A 19,762-nucleotide genomic window follows, 5' to 3' on the forward strand; every position below is an offset into this window, starting at 1 on the left:
GTCAGAATTGGCAAGTGCCTTTGTTTCTTTCATGCTCGTACCCACCCTGCCCCGTTTTTCAAGGGCAGTGAAGGTCAGTGGCAGCAATGGGACCCAAACATGGTGATGATATGTGGAGGCTGTAGTTCCAGGGGCCCCATAGCTCCACGTAGGCACCTCACCCCCACCTCCCTCTTAGGAGACCTGCCACCCTGCCTGCACACACACACAGAACTCAGCAGAGCTGGCAGGGATCCTCTCTCCAGCAGAAATTTCTGCGGAACGTGCCCAGCCTCTCCCTGAGAGGGGGTCCCTCTGAACTCCATTTTGAGTGGTCCTGCAAGCCCGACCTCTGAGAACCCCAAGTGCCCCGGGGGCAGCTCTCTGGGTGCAGAGCACAGACAACCCCTGGGCCAGGGGAAGAAAGAAAACTTGTAGAATGATGCAAAACCCAGCGTTGGCCCCACTTTATTTGGTTTTGGAGAGGCAGTCAGGGCACCCCGCGCCAACCCAAATGCTCCTATTTGGCCCTCACTGGCTTTGGAGAAGGAAGACTCTGTGCAAGGTCTTAGGTTGCCATGGATACCCGAGGAGCGAGGCCTCTGCTGAGCAGAAGTTATTACTCCTCTCCTGACTGTGTCTGTCCAGGGAGGCCCAGGGAAGAGGGACTCTGGATGCCTTAGGAGAGAGGTCAGCATCCAACGTGAGCGTCCTACTGATTTTCCCAACTCACCCCCTGGGGAACGTTCTAGCTTTGTAACCATGGTGTGCCTGAAACAGAGGCATTAGCTGCTCGGATCCCTTGGCCACTGAAACACTTTCAGAAACTCAGTGTTGTTCCTCCTCCCCCTTCCTGAGAAGGAGAAGAGGGAACAGGTGTGCTTCTTTGTCATCTTTTTTCTTCTTCTATGCTATTGTAGGAGCCCTGGTGGTACAGTGGTTAAGTATCGGGCTGCTAACCAAAAGGTCGGCAGTTCAAATCCACCAGCAGCTCCTTGGAAACCCCATGGGGCAGTTCTACTCTGTCCTATAGGACCACTATGAGTCACAGTTGACTCGATGGGTAACTTTTTTTTTTTACATTATTTTAAAAGAATCTGTCCTCAGGAGGCGATGCTTCATCGTAAGGCAGTAAAGAGGGTGAGAATCAGCTGCTGGTATATCCTATGGAGGAGCCCTGGTGGCACAGCAGTTAAGCACTTGGTCAGTGGTGGTTCAAACCCACCAGCCACTCCCTGGGAGAAAGATGTGGCAGCTTTCTTCTGGAAAGAGTTACAGCCTTGGAAACCCTATGGGGCAGTTCTGCTCTGCCTGATAGGGTCACTATGAATGGGAATTGACTGGATGGCAGTGGGTTAGGGTGCTCTGCTGATTGCCGTCACTGACGCTTTGCATACGCTGTCTGCCGTGCCCCATCATTGCAGACACAGCTTTTGGTAGACTAGCCTGTGCCGTTAGGGATGTCAGGGCCAGCTAGGGGTTTGTGGTCCTTCCTGCCCACACTCCTTGCTCTTCTCTTGCCCTCAAGCTTTTTCCAGATCAAAATGGATGTGCCTACAGGCAGCGGGACCTGCCTGATGGACTCGGAGGAGGATGGTGCGGCGGGCGAGTCGAGTGACCGGGCCACGGAAAAGGAGGTTATCTGTCCCTGGGAGAGCCTGGCTGAGGGCAAAGCAGGCTGACCCGAGGCCGACCCGGAAGCTCCTTTTGGGAGTCCAGCTCCACCCAGGCTGAATGGGGCACAGGGCATGCTTGTCTCGAACCAAAGTGCATTAAGATCATATTAGGGGACCAGAGAGACAAAATGGGGAAGGGTGCTCTGTCTGGGCCCCCAGTGGCCACCTCCTTCCCTTCTTCCTGGCCTCTCCTCCCTTGGGCAGAAGAAAGACCTGTGAACCAGAAGACCTTATTGCTGCCTTAAAATCGATAAATGGTTAACTTGTAAGAGTCTCTTTTTGATTGGAATGGCAGTGTGTTTCTGGTTTTATTAAGCTAAACTCTTGTGTTTGGTTTTCTGGATAAAAGGGATATGGAGTCACTACCAGGAACTCCTTGGTTTGCACATGATGTTTTTAAGCTTCCCAGGGGCACCATCCAGCATGTGGCATCTCACAGGGAGGGGTGGAGGGAAGGCCGGGAAGAAAGGCACAAGTCTAGGATGCTAGGTGTTGCTTCAGACCCTCTGAGAAGCAGGCAGAATTAGACGGGGAGGTGGTTATTAGGGGAAACACCTGCGAAGTATAACGGCTGGGTGCTGGGGCAGTTGGAGGGACCCTGAAGGCCACAGTGCAGGGCTGACTTCTGGGAATGGAAGAAAATAAAAATCTCTATGTAGAGGACTGTATGAACATTTAAGCCACCCTGCCCCTTGGTGGGGGAGTCCCTGGGTGATGCAAATGGTTAACACACTTGGCTGTAAACTGAAAGGTTAGAGGTTCAAGTCCTCCCAGAGACATCTTCAAAGAAAGGCCTGGTGATCTACTTCCAAAAAATCAGGCATTGGAAACCCTACGGAACACAGTCCTACTGTGACTCATGTGGGGTTGCCGTGAGTCCGGTTGACCAATGGCACCTGATTTGGAGGTGGTTGGCACCTATTTTTTATTCTCAGGCTTTGGGGCCACAGCAGAAATGGAGACAGAAAGAGTCCATTTTTAACATCCCCTTTCATTTGTCCAGGTTCTGGAACATGGTGATCTTCCTTCTCTAGAAAGTGTTTATCAGAGCAGGTTTCTCCAGCAGTTCAAAGGTGGTCGCCCCTTTCCCTCTGGGGAGGGGACCCTTGTCAGCCTCTTAAGGCTGTGAATTCACTGAGTTTTCAAGGAGACACTGGTTTCCCTTTTTATTTGCTTGGAAAGAAAGGAAGAAAGTTCATTAAGGAGTCTGTACTGGTCACTTACTCAAGGAGACCCTGGTGCCCTGATGCCCGGAAGGTGGGCTGAGGAGTCTGAGGCGAGTACCTCTTCTTCCCACACCTCGGCCTCAGAGGCCCAGCCCTCCACTCTGAGCAGCCGCCTTCCCCTCACGCTTCACCAGAAGAGGGAGTCCGAGGCTCACGGATCCCCAAAGAGAGGCTTCTGGGATTTTCCCTAGAGGAAAAGAATTTGGAGAGGAACTGGAGGGAGGCAGTTTCCTTGATGGAAAGCCAGGGGAGAGAGCTGAGGAAGGGACCTGCCTTCCCTGTAAGCTTTGTCCTCCTGTGCTCAGTTCCATGATCCCGGAGCTGACCCACGCAGAGACCAGGAGAGAGAAGTCTTTGTGGGCCTCATTGCTCCCTCACTGTCCTGTGGAATTCTGGCAGGGTTCTCCTGGGTGCTGTTCCTGATGGGAACAAGGAAGGGGGTGCTCTGTTCCTCTTGGCTTTTGGTGAGGACTGACACTCTATGAAAAACTCCTGAAAACTCCCTCTGCCTCCTGCCCACTGCTGCCCACGTGAAAGTCATCTCCTGTGTCAAGCTCTGACTTCTGGAACAGAAATGATTAAGCCTCATTCGTCTTTCCCTCCTCAGCAGAGTGGTTTATCAGCTCCTCTGTTGAGGAGGTGAGGCTGAAGGACTGGGGCATTTATGGAGGCAGAGTGGGGTGGTCTGTATGGGAATAATGGTATCAGAAAAAAAGCTTTTCAATTTCTCAGCTGATGGAAGGGACCTGGACGTGGCCATATGGTGGGGGATTGAGAGAGGACAAGTTCACTTTTATCTAGGGTGAACACAACAAGGGTATTTAAACCCCTGGGAGTAGGGGCGTTATCTTAGGGACTGCTGGTTTGGGGTATAAGCACTGCGTACATCAGCAGGTATGAAAGGAAGAAGGGAGGAAGGAGATTATCTGTGTGCATAGAGATGGGTGTGTGTGTGGGTGTGTGTGTGAGTGTGTGTGTGCCTGTGTAAGACCAGGTGGTCTGTGTGTGCATGGAGCCTCTGTGTGGAGCTTTCGTAGAAGGCTGACTACAGTGGGGAGGGGTAGGCACATCCCCATACAGCAGTAGGAGTCCCTGGGTTAATGGTTAAGCAATGGTTAGTGGTTAAGCACATGGTTAAGCTCTCGACTACTCACTGACAGATTGGTGGTTCAAACCCACCCAGAGGCGCCTTGGAAGACAGGCCTGGCGATCTGCTTCCAAAAGGTCACGGCCTTGAAAACCCTATGGAGCACTTCTACTCTGTACACAGGGGTCGCCATGAGTTGGAATCGACTCAACAGCAACTAACAACAACAATGCAACAGTCACTCAGAGGTGGACTTGAAGACCACAGTGCATAAGGAAAAACATCGCCGTATGGACACCGTCAGGAGCTCAGTGTTAATGAATAACGTTTTTGTCTTCCTGAACCCCTAAACGTTTAGGAAGAAGTGAGCACAACTTGTTAGACAAGGGAGCTGGGGTGCAGGGAGGTTCAATGGACATGGCCAAGGTCGTGCTCTGGGATGGTTTTGGACAGAATTATAGCATTTTTATTTAAAAAAAAAAAAAAAAACTCGTTCATAGCCCATATTCCAATCTGCTTTTGCCACCCCTATGCCCCAATCCATAAGTAGGCACCAAATTGCCTTGTCCTGAAGGACCGGATATTGGGGTTTTTGGGATTCCACCAATCATAACTGACATAATTACATTTAAAGAGCCCTTTGTGGTACACAGTGAAATTCTCCTCAGTGCTTGCATTTAATCCTCACTATAGTTTTTTTTTTATAGCTCTATGATCCCTGGTGGCACAGTGGTTAAGAGCTACGGCTGCTAACCAAAAGGTCGACAGTTCAAATCCACCAGTCATTCTTTGGAAACTCTTTGGGGCGGTTGTACTCTGTCCTCTGGGTTGCTATGAATCGGAATCTACCCAATGGCAACAAGCCTGGCGCTGTGAAGGTGCCCTGGTGATGCAGTGTTTAAGAACTTGGCTGCTAACCAAAAGGTTGGCAGTTCAAACCCACCAGCTGCTCCATGGGAGAAAGATATGGCAGTCTGCTTCTGTAAAGATTACAGCCTAGGAAACCCTATGGGTTAGTTCTACTCTGTCCTATAGGGTCGCTATGAGTTGAAATTGATTCGAGGGCAATGGGCTTGGTTTTGTTTTATAGTGCTGTTGTGGGGAGGGAGCAGGGAAGCATCACTCTGTGATTCCATTGCTTATAATGGTAGAATGCTCCAGTCCAAGTCTTCTGATACCAAGTTGAATACACTTTATTTTCCTTGTGTATAGTATTTTTATGCAAATATGCACCCCTTCTACCTTAGTTTGCCACTGCAGGGATGCATATTTTTTGACAGCAACATATATATATATATATGAATTTAAAAATACAAAGAAGTTCAATGAACAATGTAACAAGTACCCATATACACATCTTCTAGAATTGATGAATTTTAATGTTTTGCTGTACCTTTTTTTTTTTTAAGGTAAAACGATACCTCTGCCCTCCTACCTCCTATCTCTCTTTCTCCTCTGTCAGGGGTTAGCAAAGCTTTTCAGTCCAGGGCCAGATAGCGAATATATTAGTCTTTGTGGGGCTGTACAAAACCACATAGTTTTGGTTTTCGGGGGGGAACTGATTTCAGCCTTCTTGTTGCAGTTCTGCACTTGAGGTTGCTGGTGCCCCCACCCCTTCCCCAGTAATGCAATCTATCCCAGTGGCCCGAGTCAGACCTCAGGATGTCAGTATGGGGTTGGGCCATCCTGACCCCAGAAAGTGACTTTGGCCCCTCAGGCATACCCTGGTCCCTCATTGTGGGGCGTTCTGCCCTGGAGATGCTGGCTTCAGGGTTGTGGAAGTAGAAGAGGCACGTTCTGCCGACTACTGCTTAAAATTCACGTTGCCATAGCAGCGTGGCACTCTGTCCGGTGATCCTGCCCACAGGGCTTTGATCTCGGGATGGCAGGGCTGCTTTGCTCTTTAGCTGGTTCTAGGGAGGGACATTGCCTTGGGATCAAGCTTTGGCTTTGCTCCTGGGCCTGGGGACTGTCCCAGAAGTGGGAAGCAAGGGACAGGAAGACAGAGCATGAGCCCCTTAGAAGTCTGCTGAGCCCTGAGAATGCAATTCTAGTCTGAGGGAGTCGGCTCGAAACCCTCAGGGCAAGATATCTCAGTTCTAGAGAGAGAGCAGTTGGATGGGTCTGTAATGAGAAGATCGGTGTGCACAGCTCGGCTTGGGAGAAAAGAGGGAAGAAGATGGTTTGTGCTTGCTTTTAGTAGCAGAGCTAAGGAAGCCGGGTGGTATATAAATAGATGTGGCTGAGCTCAGCAAGTCTCGGCAATGTCGATAATTTAAGCATTCATTCAGCACATGTTTATTGAGAATCTACTTTGTGGCAGCGCTGGGAGATACAAGAATGGCTCACACAGTTTCAGCCCCCAAGAAATTTCCAAGCTGTCAGGATACAAAACCAAAAAAAAAAAAAAAAAAACAAAACCCAATTGTCATGGAGTCAGTTCCGGCTAGTGGTGACCCCTGTGTGTCAGAGTAGAAATATGCTCCATAGGATTTTCAGTGACTGGTTTTTCAGAAGTAGATCACCAGGCCTTTGTTCTGAGGTGCCTCTGGGTGGATTGAACCTCCAGCCTTTAGGTTAGCAGCTGAATATGTTAACCATTTGTGCCACTCAGGGACTCCTCAGGGTACAAAAGTACGCACTGAAATAATACAAAGCAGAATGATCATTCCCTAGGGAATACAGAGTTTCAGAGGGGGAGAAGCACCCCACTGGTGCAATCAGGCTATCCATAGAGGGATTTGGGTTGAACTTTCAATGGCAGGGAGATGAAAAGGAAAGAATTCCAGGCCAAGGTCAAGGCCAGAGGATAGAGAGGGGATGTGTTCAAGGAACAACAAGGAGTTCAGCTTACTAAAGGGATGTTGTCGTTGTTATTGCTAGCTGCCATCCGGTCAGCCCCTGACTCATGGCAACCTCAGGCAGAAGAGAGCCTGGTAGGAGATAGTGGCCTAAAGTCAGGCTGACCCCAGAGCTGAGCTGAGCTTAGAATTAATTTGATAAGAAATGAGGAACCATGAGAGGCTTTTTAAAAATAATTGTGGTAGAATAAGTCCCTGGGTAATGCAAATATTTAAGGACCTGGTTACCAACTGAAAGGTTGGTTTTTCAAACCCATCCAGAGGTGACTTGGAAGAAAGGCCTGGAAATCTACTTCCAAAAAATCATCCAGTGAAAACCGTATGAAGCACAGTTCTAATCTGACACATACGTGATCTCCATAAGTCAGAATCAACTCTGTAGCAACTGGAAAGGAAATACATATATATATTCAGTGACATTAACTACAATTGCCATATCGTGCAACCATCATCACTGTCCATTTCCAAATTTTTTCATCACCCTAAACAGAAACTCAGCGCCCCTTAAGCAATAACTCCCTTGTCCTCCCCCTACCCATCCCCTGGTAAACACTAATAAACTTTGGTCTCTATGCATTTGCCTCTCCTGGATATTTCACATAGGTGGGACCATACACTATTTGCCCTTTTTGTCTGGCTTATTTCATTCATCGTAATGTGTTCAAGGTTCACCTGTGCCATAGTGTGCCTGATGGTGGCTGATCAGAGCCACACTTTAGACAAATGAATCTGGGGGCCTGTGTAGGCTGGGCTGGGCTAAAGAGTGAAGCAACAGTAGACTGAAAGGCAAGTTTTTAAATCTCCGTAGAACTGAAGAGGAAAAGGTGATGGCAATGGGTTTGGAAAGGGAACAACAGTCAGAGGGGGTTGTCTTAGTCTGAGTTCTCTAAAGGAGCAAAACCACTGAAGCATATATAAATATATAGAGAGAGAAATTTACTTCGAGCAAATAGCTCATACAATCATGGGAACTGGCAAGTCCCAAATTCATGGATGTGGTGGCAGGATGAAGCTTCTGCTGGTTCACGTGTCTGCAGGCTCTGGCAAACCCCAAATCTGCATGTCAGGTGGCTGGCTGGAGACCTCTGCTGCTCACAGGGTTGCTGGGGTTGGCAAATCCAAGATCTGTAGGTCAGGTGGCAGGCCAGAGACTTCTGCAGGCTTACATCCCAAGAACCAGAGGTCAGGCCATGAGAAGAACGCAGGGTTTAGAACATCCATTTATGTGCTGGAGACAGGCCACACCCCCAGAAAACTCCCTCTTTCAACTGACTGGCTGCTCACATCATATCACATCACAAAGGGGAAGGTGATTACACAGCATCTGCCAAACCACTGAGAATCATATCCCAGCCAGGTTGACACATAACATAAACTATTATGGGGTGAACAGGACCTAGAATGTGTCATCAAGAAAAAGGAGAGGGCAAAGTCAAAGATGGCTGAGACTGTGAAACTTAGTACATCAGAGAATGGTGCTCACCATTCCACTGGATGGAACCAGAGAATCGGGAGGAGGAACTGGCTCGGGGGAGATACATTCATGAAGTTGAGTTTGAAAATGCAGAATTAGCCCTTAGAAGAGAAGTTAGGACTGGAGTTATAGCCTTTGGAGATATCTTCATAGATATAATGAAAAAGCTGAAGCCCTGGAAATAGACGAGGGTGTTGAGGGACAGAGTGGAGGGTCAGAAGAGGTATAAAACCAAAATCTGGAGGAGAGTTGACCTAGAGGCAAGAAGAAAAGCCAGAGGTGAAGACATAGTGAGAAAGCTGGTGATGACTAAGTGAGGTCTATATGGTGGAAGAGAATAGACAAGAGTTTGAGAAGTGTCTGGAATGTGGTAAGCACTCGCTGTGTCAGCAGTCATCTGCAGTAGAGAATTCAAGCCAATGAAAGAAGTGATGGGGAAATGAAGATACAGAAGAAAGAGGGAGATTCTAGAGTGATGCTTCTGAGTGGGTAAAAGATGATGGGATGTATACACAATGGGAAGGAAGAGCTTCTATTGGGTGCACAGATAGTTCATCCATAGCAGCAGAGAAGGCAGAGTTCACAGGTGCAGACACGGAGAGGTGGGTGGACGTGGTGGTGGGAACCATGAACATGCTCTTGGGATGGCTTCCATATTCTTAGCGAGAGGAGAGAGGGAGGAGATACTGGGGGCTTGGAGAGACAGAAGATGGGGAATTGATGCGGAGGAGAGTAGAAGTGGGAATTGACGAGGGGGTTGTGGAGGACTGGTAGGCAGCACGGGAGATCCACTCGTGGTTAGAGAGTCCGAGTTTACCTGGAGGCCACTCGAGGTGGTTGTGTGTGTTGTGATGGTGCTGTGTCACAACACACAGTTTTCACAGGAAATGCCTCAGCCCGCCAGTAACTTATGTGTCCAAATATATATCCTTCAATTCATTTCCCATGCCAGCTGACTCTAAATATTTGACCTCGTAAGTCATGTTTTTGGTGACTTTCAACTCTTTCTCCTTTTCCCAAAGCATAGTTGCAATTACCTCCTAATAACACTCTTATGTAGTCTGTAGAAGAAATGCTTTAACCTTACACAACATTTTCTTTTACATTTCTCTTCTTCCCTTAAACCTGCTGTGTGTGAGGAGGGGTGCAAAAGTAGTATTATTTTTCCTTCCCTGATACATATTCATGATTGTTTATGTTCCATCTGTAGCTCAGTGGTTCCCAAGCTTTGCACTACCAAAGACCTTTTTATTATTCCATTCCATCCATGTATACCATGTTTAAGGGAATTTAGAAGTAGAGTTTATTTAGCATTCATATGTTTTCCCATTTTATTAATTAAATATTACATAGCTCCCAATGAGCTGTTCTGATTCTTAGCCGCCCTGACATTTTTCAGGATGGTGCAAGTCATTCATATGTCCAGAGCCTAATGTGAGGGCTGGAGGTGCCAGGGATAAAGCTAGAGGGGTAAGCCAGATTATGAGTACCATTTTCGATACAGGTAGTCCTCAACTTACGTCGGCTAAGTGAGTTCTGACATAAGCCAAATACCTCATTTTTTTAAGTTTTTATTATTATTGCCTTTTATCATCAGTATCTTTATAAATTCGATCTTTACTTGTCTTTGAGGGTTGTCACGAGAATGATAATATTAGCACATTACACACTGCAACACTGTATGTAGTACTTATTACTAACTATGAGATGTAAAAAAAAAGGGAGGCGGAGCCAAGATGGGGGAATGGACAGACGCTTCCATCGAGCCCTCTTTACAACAAAGACCCCAAAAAACAAGTGAAACAAGTATATTTATGACAAGCTGGGAGCCCTGAACATCAAAGGCAAGCTTAGACAATGAACTGAGGGGCAGGCGGAGGAAGAGGCCATTCAGAAGTGGAGAGGAGTTCCCGGACCTAAATAGCGGGGAGCCCTCAGGCACCATTCTAGGAGCTGCAGTGGTGGCGGGCTGGTCCTAGCGTTAGGCCGCAGTTTCCTCAGGGAGAAGCAGCCAGCCACACAGCCCACTCACACCTCTGGAACATGAGGAGAATAGCGCTCCTGGCAAAAGCTAAGTACTTGCTATATCTTAACGTGCCCCCCACACCCACAAACTGGCTTCAGCAGCTGAATTCCCTGGGCCTGAGATAGGCCCTCTTGAGCACCCAGAGCCATCCTCCTCGCCTTCGGGAAGGAAAAAATTTGCATTTGGGGGAAAAGATAATTTTCTAGCTCCACTAACTGGGGGAGCTCAGGACAGAAGCAGCTTGTGTCCAGGCATAAACCATCCGTGGAATTTGAGCACCTTTTCCTTCTGCATGGACCTGTGTGGGCCTATTTCAGGAGAATAGGACCTTGTTGGCAAACTCCAACCATTTCAGCAGTGTGGTGGAGAGGTGGGTGTTTGATGTGTGACATTGCTTTGCCTATTAAACAACGTCCTCACCTACCCACATCAGGGACCTGAGGACTGGCACCTCCAATCAGGTCACCCAGCCACCCAAGACAGGGGTCCAAAGAAAACTGGTACCTCCCAGTCCTTACAACCAAAAACGTGGGGTGCCCATGGTCCATCTGCAGAACCCACCCACCTGCGTGCTCTAGGGAACAGGGACGTGCTTTTCTCAGAGACACTTGAGGGTCGGTTCTCAGCTCCCTGCCTTGTTCAGAGCATGACTCCTGCTGCAATCAGATACCGGTATGTACGTCAATCACCCCTGCCCCTCTAAGACTGTAGGACAGAGCCTGTACCACACACTTCATGATCAGCTACCTAGAAACCTGAGCTGAATTCATCCAAGAAAACTGAATGGGCTTCTAGACTGATATACCTGATAACAGCTCTAGCCAGCTGGGGACAGGACGTCAGACCTCCAAAGGCGAAAATAATCAAGCTAGCTCACTCAAGCAATCCATAGGGGTACACCAAAACAAAACAAAGCAAGCAGCTATGACACAGTAAGCAAGCAAAAACTGGTACAATAACTTATTGGTGGCTTGGAGACAACAGTTAGTATCAAGTCACATAAAGAAACAGACCATGATCACCTCAATAAGCTCCCAAAACAAAGAATCCAGTCATCTTCTAGATGAAAGTGCATTCCTGAAATTACCAGATGCAGAATACAAAAGTTTAATATACAGAACCCTTCAAGACATCAGGAAGAAAATGAGACAATATGCAGAACAAGCCATGGAACACACAGATAAAGCAATTGAAGAAATTAGAAAGATTATTCAGGAACGTAATGAAAAGTTTAATAAGCTGTAAAAATCCATAGACAGACAGCAATCAGAAATTCAGAAGATTAACAATAAAATTACAGAAGTAGACAACTCAAAAGAAAGTCAGAGGAGCAGAATTGAGCAAGTAGAAGCTAGAATTTCTGAACTCGAAGATAAATCACTTGGCACTAATATATTTGAAGAAAAATCAGATAAAAGAATTTAAAAAAGTGAAGAAACCTTAAGAATTGTGTGGGACTCTACCAAGAGAAATAACCTGCGAGTGATTGGAGTACCAGAACAGGGAGGGATAACAGAAAATACAGAGAAGATTGTTGAAGATTTCTTGGCAGAACACTTCCCTGATTTTGTGAAAGATGAGAAGATATCTATCCAAGATGCTCATCGAACTCCACATAAGGTTAAAAGAAAGTCACCAAGACATATTATAATCAAACTTGCCAAAACCAAAGATAAAGAGAGAATTATAAGAGCAACGAGGGATAAACGAAAAGTCACCTACAAAGGAGAGCCAATAAGAATAAGCTCAGACTACTCGGCAGAAACCAGGCAGGCAAGAAGGCAGTGGGATGACATATTTAAAAAATTGAAGGAAAAAAAATTGCCTGCCAAGGATCATATATCCATCAAAACTGTCTCTTAAATATGAAGGTGAAATTAAGACATTTCCAGATAAACACAAGTTGAGGGAATTTGTAAAAACCAAACCAAAACTATAAGAAATACTGAAGGGAGTTCTTTGGTTAGAAAATCAATAATATCAGGTATCGACCCAAGACTAGAACACTGGGCAGAGCAACCAGAAGTCAACCCAGACAGGGAAATCCAAAAAAACAAAGCAAAACTATATTAAAAAAACCCAAAACAGGGTAACAGACGTGTTATTATATAAAAAAAGACAACATTAGAATAATAAAGAGGGACTAAGAAATGTAATCATATACCTTCCATATGGAGAGGAAGATACAGCGATACAAAGATATAAAAGTTAGGTTTAAATTTAGAAAAATAGGGGTAACTAAGAAGGTAACCACAAAGGAGACAAACTATCTTACTCATCAAAATAAAATACAAGGGAAAAATACAGGCTCAGCAGAAACAAAATCAACAACAACAAATATGAGGAAAGGACAATGTATAAAGAAAATCTACTCAGCACATAAAATTAAGTGGGAAAAAGAAACTGTCAACAAGACACACACAAAAAAACATCAAAATGATAGCACTAAATTCATACCTATCCATAATTACCCTGAATGTAAATGGACTAAATGCACCAATAAAGAGACAGACAGTGGCAGAATGGATTAAAAAACAAGATCCGTCTATATGCTGCCTATAAGAGACACACCTTAGACTTAGAGATACAAACAAACTAAAACTCAAAGGATGGAAAAAAAATATATCAAGCAAACAGCAATCAAAAAAGAGCAGGAGTGCCAATATTAATGTCTGACAAAATAGACTTTAAAGTTAAATCCATCAGAAAGGATAAGGAAGGACACTATATAATGATTAAAGGGACAATATACCGAGAAGATATAACCATATTAAATATTTATGCACCCAATGACAGGGCTGCAAGATACATAAAAGAAACTCTATCAGCATTGAAAAGTGAGACAGCTCCACAATAATAGTAGGAGACTTCAACACACCACTTTTGGTGAAGGACACGACATCCAGATATAAGCTCAGTAAAGACACGTAAGGTCTAAATGACACAATCAACCAACTTGACCTCGTAGACATATACAGAACACTCCACCCAACAGCAACCAACTATACTTTCTTTTCTAGTGCACATGCAACATTCTCTAGAATAGACCACATATTAGGTCATAAAGCAAGCCTGAGCAGAATCCACAACATTGAAATATTACAAAGCATCTTCTCTGACCATAAGAACATAAAAGTAGAAATCAATAACAGAAAAAGCAAGGAAAAGAAATCAAACACTTGGAAACTGAACAATACCCTGCTCAAAAAAGACTGGATTATAGAAAACATTAAGGATGCAATAAAGAAATTTATAGAATCCAATGAGAATGAAAACACTTCCTATCAAACCTTTGGGACACAGCAAAAGCAGTGCTTAGAGGCCAATTTATATCAATAAATGCACACATCCAAAAAGAAGAAAGGGCCCAAATCAAAGAATTATCCCTACAACTTGAACAAATAGAAAGAGGGCAACAAAAGAAACCCACAGGCACCAAAAGAAAACAAATAATAAAAATTGGAGCTGAACTAAATGAAGTAGAAAACAGAAAAACAATGAAAGAATTAACAAGACCAAAAGCTGTTTTTTTGAAAAAATCAACAAAATAGATAAACCACTGGCCAAACTGACAAAAGAAAAACAGGAAAGGAAGCAAATAACCCAAATAAGAAATGAGATGGGCGATATTACAACAGACCCAACTGAAATTAAAAGAATCATATCAGATTACTATGGAAAACTATACTCAAACAAATTTGAAAACATAGAAGAAATGGATGAATTCCTAGAACACACTGCCTACCTAAACTAACACAAACAGAGGTAGAACAACTAAATAGACCCATAACAAAAGAAGAGATTGAAAAGGTAATCAAAAAACTCCCAACAAAAAAAAGACCTGGCCCGAATGGCTTCACTGCAGAGTTCTACCAAACTTTCAGAGAAGAGTTAACACCACTACTAATAAAGGTATTTCAGAGCATAGAAAAGGATGGGATACTACCAAACTCATTCCATGAAGCCACCATATCCCTGATACCAAAACCAGGTAAAGACACCACAAGAAAAGAAAATTATAGACCTATATCCCTCATGAACATGAACATAGATGCAAAAATCCTCAACAAAATTCTAGCCAATAGAATTCAACAACATATCAAAAAAATAATTCACCATGACCAAGCAGGATTCATACCAGGTATGCAGGGATGGTTCAACATTAGAAAAACAATTATAAAACAAAAGACAAGAATCACATGATTTTATCAATTGATGCAGAAAAGGCATTTGACAAAGATCGTTCATGATAAAAACTCTCAGGAAAATAGAAATAAAAGGAAAATTCCTCAACATAATAAAGGGGATTTATACAAAGCCAACAGCCAACATCACCCTAAATGGAGAGAGCCTGAAAGCATTCCCATTGAGATCGGGAACCAGTCAAGGATGCCCTCTGTCACTGCTCTTATTCAACATTGTGTTGGAGGTTCTAGCCAGAGCAATTAGGCTAGATAAAGAAATAAAGCTCACCCAGATTGGCAAAGAAGAAGTAAAAGTATCTCTATTTGCAGATGACATGATCTTACACACAGAAAACCCTAAGGAATCCTCCAGAAAACTACTGAAACTAATAGAAGAGTTCAGCAGAGTATCGGGATACAAGATAAACACACAAAAATCAGTTGCATTCCTCTACACCAACAAAAAGAACATCGAAGAGGAAATCACCAGATCAATGCCATGTACAGTGGCCCCCAAGAAGATAAAATACTTAGGAATAAATCTTACCAGAGATGTAAAAGACTTGTACAAAGAAAACTACAGTACGTTTCTGCAGGAAACCAAAAGAGACTTACTTAAGTGGAAAAACGTACCTTGTTCATGGATAGGAAGACTTAACATTATAAAAATGTCTGTTCTACCAAAAGCGATCTATACATTTAATGCAATTCTGATCCAAATCCCAGCGACATTCTTTAATGAGATGGAGAAACAAATCACCAACTTCATATGGAAGGGAAAGAGGACCCGGATAAATAAGGCATTACTGAAAAACAAGAACAAAGTGGGAGGCCTTACTTTACCTGATTTTAGAACCTATTAAGTTGCCACAGTAGTCAAAACAGGCTGGTACTGGTACGACAACAGATACATAGACCAATGGAACAGAATTGAGAATCCAGACATAAACCCATCCACATATGAGCAGTTGATATTTGACAAAGGACCCAAAACAGTTAAATGGGGAAAAGACAGTCTTTTTAACAAATGGTGCTGGCATAACTGGATATCCATCTACAAAAAAAATGAAACAAGACCCATACCTCACTTTGTGTACAAAAACGAGCTCAAAATGGATCAAAGACCTACACATAAAATATAAAACGATAAAGATCATGGAAGAAAAAATAGAGACAACGTTAGGAGTCCTAATACATGGCATAAACAGGATACAAAACATTATTAAGAATGCAGAAGAAAAACTAGATAACTAGGAGTTCCTAAAAATCAGACACTGATGCTCATCCAAAGACTTCATAAAAAGAATAAAAAGACTACCTACAGACTGGGAAAAAGTTTTTAGCTATGACATTTCCGATCAGCGTCTGATCTCTGCAAAAACTCAACTACAAGAAGACAAATAACCCAATTAAAAAATGGGCAACAGATATGAATAGACACTTCACTAAAGAAGACATTCAGGTAGCTAACAGACACATGAAGAAACGTTCATGATCATTAGCCATTAGAGAAATGCAGGTCAAAACTACAATGAGATTTCATCTCACTCCAACAAGGCTGGCATTAATCCAAAAAACACAAAATAATAAATGTTGGAGAGGCTGTGGAGAGATTGGAATACTTCTACACTGCTGGTGGGAATGTCAAATGGTACAACCACTTTGGAAATCGATTTGGCACTTCCTTAAAAAGCAAGAAATAGAACTACCATATGATCCAGCAATCCCACTCCTCAGAATATATCCTAGAGAAATAAGAGTCTTTACATGAACAGATATATGCACACCCATGTTTATTGCAGCTCTGTTTACAATAGCAAAAAGATGGAAGCAACCAAGATGCCCATCAACGGATGAATGGATAAATTATGGTACATTTTTTTCACACAATGGAATACTATGCATGGATAAAGAACAGTGAGGAATCTGTACATTTCGTAACATGGAGGAACCTGGAAGGCATTATGCTGAGTGAAATTAGTCAGTTGCAAAAGGACAAATATTGTATAATACCACTATTATAAGAAGTTGAGAAATAGTTTAAACTGAGAAGAAAACATTCTTTTGTGGTTACGAGAGGGGGGAGGGAGGGAGTGTGGGAGAGGGGTATTCACTAATTAGATAGTAGATAAGAACTACTTCAGGTGAAGGGAAAGGTAGCACACAATACAGGGGAGGTCAGCACAACTGGACTAAACCAAAAGCAAAGAAGTTTCCTGAATAAACTGAATGCTTCGAAGTCCAGTGTAGCAGGGACAGGGATTTGGGGACCATGATTTCAGGGGACATCTAAGTCAATTGGCATAATAAAATCTATTAAGAAAACATTCCGCATCCCACTTTGAAGAGTGACGTCTGGAGTCTTAAAGGCTAGCAAGCAGCCATCTAAGATGCATCAATTGGTCTCAACCCACCTGGATCAAAGGAGAATGAAGAACACCAAGGACATAAGGTGTCTTACGAGCCCAAGAGACAGAAAGGCCCACATGAACCAGAGACTACATCATCCTGAGACCAGAAGTAGTAGATGGCGCCCGGCTACAACCAATGACTTCTCTGACAGGGAACTCAACAGAGAACCCCTGAGAGAGCAGGAGAGCAGTGGGATGCAGACCCCAAGTTCTCATAAAAAGACCAGACTTAATGGTCTGACTGAGACTGGAAGGACCCCGGTGGTCATGGCCCCCAGACCCACTGTTGGCCCAGGAGAAGAGCCATTCCCGAAGCCAACTCTTCAGACATGGATTGGACTGGACAATGGGTTGGAGAGGGATGCTGGTGAAGAGTGAGCTTCTTGGATCAGGTGGACGCTTGAGACTATGTTGACATCTCCTGCCTGGAGGGTAGATGAGAGGATAGAGGGGGTTAGAAGCTGGCAAAATGGACACGAAAACAGAGTGGAGGGAGAGAGCAGGCTGTCTCATTGGGGGGGAGTAATTGGGAGTATGTAGCAAGGTGTATATAAGTTTTTATGTGAGAGACTGACTTGATTTGTAAACTTTCACTTAAAACACAATACAAATTATTTAAAAAAAAAAACGGATAGCTGTAAGTGCAGTTTGTTGTACCTTGAATATATCATAAGTCAGGAACTAGCTGTATTGAGTTTTCTATGAAGAGAGTGGAAAACTGTCAAAAGATTTCCAACAAGGAAGGACATGGTATGATCCATATGTTTGAAGCTCGCTCTAACAGCATAGTGGGAAATGGATCGGATGAACCAAGGAAGTGGTGGTGAAGATGGAGAGAAACGGATTTGAGAGATATGTAGGTGGTAAAATCAATAGGGCTTGGGGAATCATTTGGATACAGAAGATTGAAGGCGAAAGATAAGTGAACAGCGTTTAGTAGAAACAGATTCAGGCATGGAATACAGGAAAGCAAGGCCATACAGGCTTTCAAAGAAGCAGTCTACCACAAAAGGGGAGGTGGGGAGCACTACAGGATAGAAGAAACAAACATTTGTAGGGAAATTTATAAGGCAGGGCATAAATTTGTTCATTCATTAATTAATTCATTCAAATATCAACGCCATAATCATCGACTGAACACTAGATACATAAGAAACCTCCCCTTACCTTGAGGAAACAGGTGCCTTCTTAAACCAAAAAAAACCAAACCCATTGCCATCGAGTTGATTCCGACTCATAGTGACCCTACAGAACAGAGTAGAACTGCCCCATAGGGTTTCCAAGGAGTGGCCGGAGGATTTGAACTGCCAACCTTTTGGTTAGCAGCCGAGCTCTTAACTGCTATGCCACTAGGGCTCCTTTGAATTTAGTAAAGGTTAGGCAAAAGACAAATATTCAAATAGCAGTAACTTTTTGGTTTAACATTGTAGTAGATTTGTCACTTGTCTAAAATTCTTTTTCTTTCCCATTCTTGTTAGGGTTTAACTAAGGGCAGCATATACTTCCCACCCTGTGTGCCATGTGACCTGCTTTGGCCAAGAGGAATGTGGGAGACAGTGACAATGTGCCAATTTCTAGCTGAAGTCTTAAGAGGCATGGCAAGCTCTCTTGGAACTTTTGCCTACCACCATAAGAAAAGCACACCCCAGGTAGTCACTGCTCTTTTGGGCCTTATCCAGGAATGAAGACACATGGCATACACCTGAACTCAACTTTAAGCCTCAAGTTCAGCCTAGTTTATAAAAAAAAAAAAAATTTTTTTTTTTTTATATAGTCCTAGAGAAAATCAGACAAGTTGCAGCTGACCTACAGAGTGTGAAATAACTGTTTATCATTGCAAGCCATTGTATTCTTCGGGGTTGTTTGCTATGCAGAATTATCACAAAAACAGACTAATGCAACCGGCAATAGTCAGTTAGAAAATGTAATAACAGGATCAATTACATTTACAGGATTTCCCCAACCCCAATTCTTAGGAATTACTGTAGGAAGGAATGTATTTGACCTAAATAAAAAATACCACCAAACTTTACTGAGAAATTTTAAAGACTTGAATAAATTGAAAGCTATATCATATTTCTAGGTAGAAAGAACTAAATGACTATCAATTCTTCCAAAGGTAGCTTCTTATTTTTAACACATCTTAACCAAATGTTTTCAACTTTTAGGGCAAGAATATGTAGATAAGCATTATTAAAATGCTTTGAAAGGAAGAAACAGCCATGGTGGGATTGCACTTACAGATATTAAAACATTCTTTGAAGTTACGATATTGTAAACACTGTGATACTTATAAAATTGAACAACATAAAAAATGCTAGGGCCTATTTTAGGTTCAGGAAATAAAGCAGTGAATATTACTACTCAGAAGAGAAACACAAACTAACTATACATCAAATACTACTGAGTGCTTGGAAGAAAAACAAAGAAGGCTAAAGAGAGAGTGAAAGAGGAAGTACTTGTTTTATATAGTGTAGTCAGTAAAGTCTCTCTGAAAAGGTGAGTATTTGAACAGAAATCCAGAGGAAGTTAGAGCTAGCCACATGGAAATCGCGGAGAAAAGCACTGCAGGTGAACAACATAATAACCCGAAAAAACCAAACCCAGGGCCGTCGAGTCAGTTCCGACTCATAGCGACCCTATAGGACAGAATAGAACTGCCCCATAGAGTTTCCAAGGAGCGCCTGGCAGATTCAAACTGCCAACCCTTTGGTTAACGGCCATAGCACTTAACCACTACACCACCAGGGTTACCAAAAAACATAATAAATAGCAAAACTGTCACTACTGGAATAGGTAAGAATCTAATATGTAATAAAGGTATTTATAAAGAAGCAT

At 43.5% G+C, this 19,762-nt stretch overlaps 1 protein-coding gene across 2 annotated transcripts in view; it reads left to right on the forward strand.

Annotated features, from left to right (window-relative positions):
* The window catches only part of RGS9 (regulator of G protein signaling 9), a 68,548-nt gene extending 66,850 nt beyond the window's left edge, over positions 1 to 1,698 (forward strand). For both annotated transcript variants that reach the window (XM_064270853.1, XM_064270854.1), the window contains exon 19: positions 1,508 to 1,698. In XM_064270853.1, the coding sequence (XP_064126923.1) occupies positions 1,508 to 1,661 (154 nt within the window). In that variant the 3' untranslated portion in view covers positions 1,662 to 1,698. The remainder of the gene's footprint in view (positions 1 to 1,507) is intronic.
* The last annotated feature ends 18,064 nt before the right edge of the window (positions 1,699 to 19,762 follow it).

Source organism: Loxodonta africana, chromosome 18, assembly GCF_030014295.1.
Source record: "Loxodonta africana isolate mLoxAfr1 chromosome 18, mLoxAfr1.hap2, whole genome shotgun sequence".
NCBI classification, from domain to species: Eukaryota; Metazoa; Chordata; class Mammalia; order Proboscidea; family Elephantidae; genus Loxodonta; species Loxodonta africana.